Source organism: Pangasianodon hypophthalmus, chromosome 3 (genome assembly GCF_027358585.1).
Source record: "Pangasianodon hypophthalmus isolate fPanHyp1 chromosome 3, fPanHyp1.pri, whole genome shotgun sequence".
Lineage (NCBI taxonomy): Eukaryota > Metazoa > Chordata > Actinopteri > Siluriformes > Pangasiidae > Pangasianodon > Pangasianodon hypophthalmus.
In genome coordinates this window covers 30,589,318-30,594,317 of record NC_069712.1, presented here as the reverse complement: position 1 = coordinate 30,594,317, position 5,000 = coordinate 30,589,318, and the positions used below count along the sequence as shown (strand labels likewise).

The window sequence follows — 5,000 nt, the reverse complement described above, 5'->3', positions numbered from 1 at the left end:
TGAGGTATAGATGGACAGATTAAGGGATAAAAGGAAGGAAAAGAGAGCATACGAGAGAGAGAGAGAGAGAGAGAGAGAGAGATAAATGCAAAGAAAGAGACAATAAGAGAGAGGGAATTGTGCAGACAGAGGAACAAAAGATCTATGTGTGTGTGTGTGTGTGTGTGTGTGTGTGTGTGTGTGCTCGTGTGTGTGTGGTTTTTACTGATGCATTCAAGCACATCCCAAACGTTGGCAAATGAGCAACAGGACTGTTATTCCGTCTATCAATGCTTAGAGGTGTGTGTATGTGTGTGTGGGTGTGTGTGTGTGTGCACGCGTGTGTGTGCATTCAGGTAAACAAAGTAAATTACACAGCAATGTATTTAATACTTCTCTCTTGTCTTGTAACACACACACACACACACACACACACTCAAACACATCCCCTCTTGTTAAGGGGTGGCCTAGTGGAAACTGATGTGTGTGTGATAATGTATGCATTAGATCCGTTAAGCAAAGCATATGGAACTCATTAAACTATTACACACACACAAACACACACACTCATATACATGCATCTACACATATACAAACAGGAATTCACACAAAAATAGCCCATGAGGAGACAGCACTGATAATAGACCAATCAGACAAGAAAGAAAGAAAGAAAGAAAGAAACTTACTGGCTGAAGCACAACAGCAAATCTGGTGGGAGGGATGACATGCTCTCTCTCCCGTCACTCACAGTGAATCTAACCAATCATGGGCATCTATGAGATCATGTATGCGGAAGAGGGCAGGTAGTGCTCTTATCCGAGTGTGTTACGCTGCCCTGTGACGCAGCATGAGCAGCACTTCGAGAAGATGCGGTTGTCCCAGAGGAAGCATGTCTTAGCCTTCACCTTTCCTGTTGGGGTGGAGGAGCATGTCTCCTACGTGATGGGGAGAAAATTAGGAAACAAATCCCAAAAAAAAAAAAAAAACCTGCACTTACTGATTTTTATAAAGCACTGACACTGGAGACTCCTTCCATAAATAAACATCCACTTACAAAACTTAAATAGAAACATGTTTTAATTCAGTTATAATTAGCATTAGATTATTAACAGTATCCGCCTTAAAGCCCATGTTTAAGTTGTTGCTATAGAAACAGTAACGTTTCTACAAGCGTATTAATATTTGAATTACAGTTGTAACCATTGTCAGAGCTGCTGTTATAGAAAATTAATCAACACCTTCTGACCAAACAGAATGTGATATAAACTCAGTGAATGCATTTAGTGATATCTGACACACTCATACACAAACACACACACACACACAGATATGCTCACATGCGTGCAATTCCACACCAGTGGCAGCCTTTAATAACAGCCCTAATCTCTACAGCCCGTATATTGACGTTGTCCATCGGCCAATCAAAATATTTGAGGGAAATGTTTATTTTTGTACAGCAATGGCAGCAGCTGTGGCTCTGAATAAGGCCTTTATACGCAAGAATTTGCCATTGTAGAGAGAAAACCCAAGTGAGAGAGAGGAAAAGAGAGAGAGAGAGGGGGACAAGAAGGAGAAAGATCACTGCATTGGACTCAGTTCTGGGATTTGTGGTTCCTTGCTTCGATTGTTTACACACATTCATGTTGCTGTTTTTGAGTATTATGGCCGTTTCTCTTCATTGTAATCTTCATGTGTGTGTGTGTGTGTGTGAGTATGTGTTTTCGGTTTGCCACAATGTCCACCGTACGTGATGGTTGGCTTGTAACAACTAACCCATTGCAGACCGAGAGCAAACAAGCTTTTATTTGCATGTCAAATTTGCAGTTCGGTGTGCCATGGCCAGCGGGTGTGAACTTGACACACACACATACACACACACACACAGATGCACTCAAACACCCCACGTACTCTTTCGCCACACAGCAACACTGAGATCCAGGCATGCACACATACATCCCACACACACACACACACACACACACTACGACACATTACTCTAAATACTTTGGCTCAGACCCGGGACTGTTCTCTCCCACAGCAACGAGACTGAGGTGTGTGTGAGAGCGACCCAGAGTAACGCTGACTCAAGGGTTTGGTGTCTAGAGGTCGCAGATACACAGACACAGCACTTGGAGAAAGCTCTTGAGCTACACTTGATCAAAGCAAACACACACACACACACACACACACAAAGAACTGTCAGAATTAATTTCAAATTTGATTGTAATTTTCATAATATTTTTGTATACAAAGGAAAAAATACAAATTTTAGTCAGAAAGTCTGCCAAGACATGTATTCTCTAAACAAGTGTTAACTATTGTAGGGAAATAATTTGTTTTATACAACAGAGCTGTTGAAATCCAGATTCTAATTGGTCAGAAAGTGTTGCCTAATTTTCTAACAAAATTTCAAACAGTAGCACTTGTTTCAATATGTTATCATGCCTATAAGAATAACTTACACAAGGACTCCACATAAACTGATAAAAGAAGTATGTCATGGTAGATAAGTTTCTTTGAGGAAATCTTTTGGAAGGAGTCTCCAGTTTCAGTGCCTTGTAACACACACAGGGAATTCGTCAGGACAGAAGACTTTGGCGCATTTTCTCTATCTTATAAACTTCTAGAGAGAAAAAAGAGAGGCTGGTGAAGAAACGGCTGTTTATAGCTGTAAGTGACATCAGGGACTTGTTTCGGCGTGTGTTCCACAACATTAAATGTAGCTATAAATGGATAAAAAGTATTATTTGTCATCTTTAAATGATAGCAAAGTCTGACATGATGTATGTGTGCTTAAAGTAATTTTTTACATGTAAGTAGTTAATGGATTTCAACAGTTAACATGGCATTTATGTTATAATACAGTTTTGTTAACTCTACCCTATGTAGTGAGCATATTTAATGAATATGTAGGAAAACATTTGGGATTCAGCAAAAATAAATAATAAGGAAATATTCATGAAAAAAGACCAGTTGTAGATAAAAGTGGTAAGATGATGACTTTTGCCTCCTTGTGAACAAATTGACACAATTTTCAGATATATAATTTTCAAATATTTTAACTTAGATGCAATTTTAACAGAATTTGTCAAGCCTACTGCATGAAAATATTCTACACCGAACAAAACACTATAATGATCTATATACCAAACACACACACTGCTCAAACACAAACACTCAACCACACGCACACACTGTAGCGTGCCCCTCATACCCATCACATACACACACCTATTGGCATGCCCATGCTCAAAACACAACTATTTTCAACCCAAACATACACACATACACACACTAGCAAACATACACATACGTGCGCACACACATCAAAACAAATATGTAGCTCAATTTTATTCCACAACAGAAACAGACACTGCTTAGTCATCAAGGCAGAAAGATTTTAGAGATATCTTACACATCCACCCCCACCCCACCCCACACACACACACACACACATGCAATCGCTCACACACACACACATGCAATCGCTGTAATAGACGTCTTGGTGTTAAACCACTTAGATGTACTACAGACATGTTCAACATTCCGTGTGTGTGTGTGTGTGTGTGTGTGTGTGTTATGTGATACCACTACGAGGCAGACTCAGGAATGTTTGCTTTTCTCCACCTAGACCCGATTAGAACAGTAACACAGTCTCATGATGAGCTCGGCCTGCCAATAAAGCAAGTGCAAACAAAGTCGATCTGTTGCAATCACACTTTTTAGACACACACATGGCCAGACACACACACAAAAACACACACACTTCCAGACACACACACATCCACACTGTTATTCATATACCTCTGCCTTCTGAGTGAATCCATTAAAGTACAACACCCAATTAGTTCTAGTAGAAAATATTTTAAATTGGAATTTGATATGGATAGATGGATGAATGGATGGATGGATGAATGGATGGATGGATGAAATGAATAATAGATGGATGAATGGAGAAATGGACAAGTGGATGGATGAACAGACAGTGGTAGATGGATGAACAGACAGATCCTTGGATGATTTATGGATGTATGGGGATGAATCTTTAGACAAATGGATGTATGATTGATGGATAGATGGCTGGGTGGATGGAAGGATGGATGGCTGGATGGATGGATGAACGGACAAATGGATGTACGATGTACGAAGGCTGGATCAATGGATGGCTGGAGTGTTTAGACAGACAAATGGATACATGACTGATGGATAGATGGCTGGATGTATGTATGTATGTATGTATGGATGGATGGATAATAGACATACAGATTGCTGGATGAATAGATGGATGATAGAACATGGATAGATAGCTGAATGAGTATATAGATGGATGGATGAACAGAGGGATGGACAGATAAATGGATATATGTTAGACGGATGGATGGATGGTTTATAGAAAGATGGATGGATGGATGAAAGGACAAATGGATGTATGATTGAAAAATATTGAGTCAATGAATGGATGATTTATGGACAAATGGATGGACAGACAGACAAATAGGTTCATGATTGATGGATAGATGGCTGAATGAATATATGGATGGATGGATGGATGAATAGATGAATGGATGGAAAGTTGATGTATATATATCTGGATAAATGGATGGCTGAATGGAAAATTGATGTATAAGTAAATAGATGAATAGATGGACGGCTGGATAGCTGGATGAATAGATGGAAAGAAGGATGATTGATGGATGGCTAGATGGAGGGTATATGGAAATTTGGATAGATAGACAACTGGATGCGATTGATGGATGGATGGATGGATGGAAGGAAGGATGAATAGATGGATGGATGAATGGATGTATGAATAGATGAGTAGAGTGGACAGACGGACACCATTATATTTTGATATGTTGTTCTCTTACAGGACTGTGGCCTGAGCAGATCGACGCGCCTCAAATCAAACCCTGCAAAGTGGAGGATGACATTCGCTGGTCAAGTAAGACCTTTTGTCACCACACACGCACACACGCACACACACACACACACACACACACACACACACTCACACATAAATG

At 39.9% G+C, this 5,000-nt stretch overlaps 1 protein-coding gene across 1 annotated transcript in view; it reads left to right on the top strand.

Moving 5' to 3' along the window:
* The window catches only part of runx3 (RUNX family transcription factor 3), a 53,286-nt gene that overhangs the window by 41,378 nt on the left and 6,908 nt on the right, over positions 1 to 5,000 (top strand). The window contains exon 7 of the mRNA XM_026939142.3: positions 4,850 to 4,921. Coding sequence (XP_026794943.1) covers positions 4,850 to 4,921 — 72 coding nt within the window. The remainder of the gene's footprint in view (positions 1 to 4,849; positions 4,922 to 5,000) is intronic.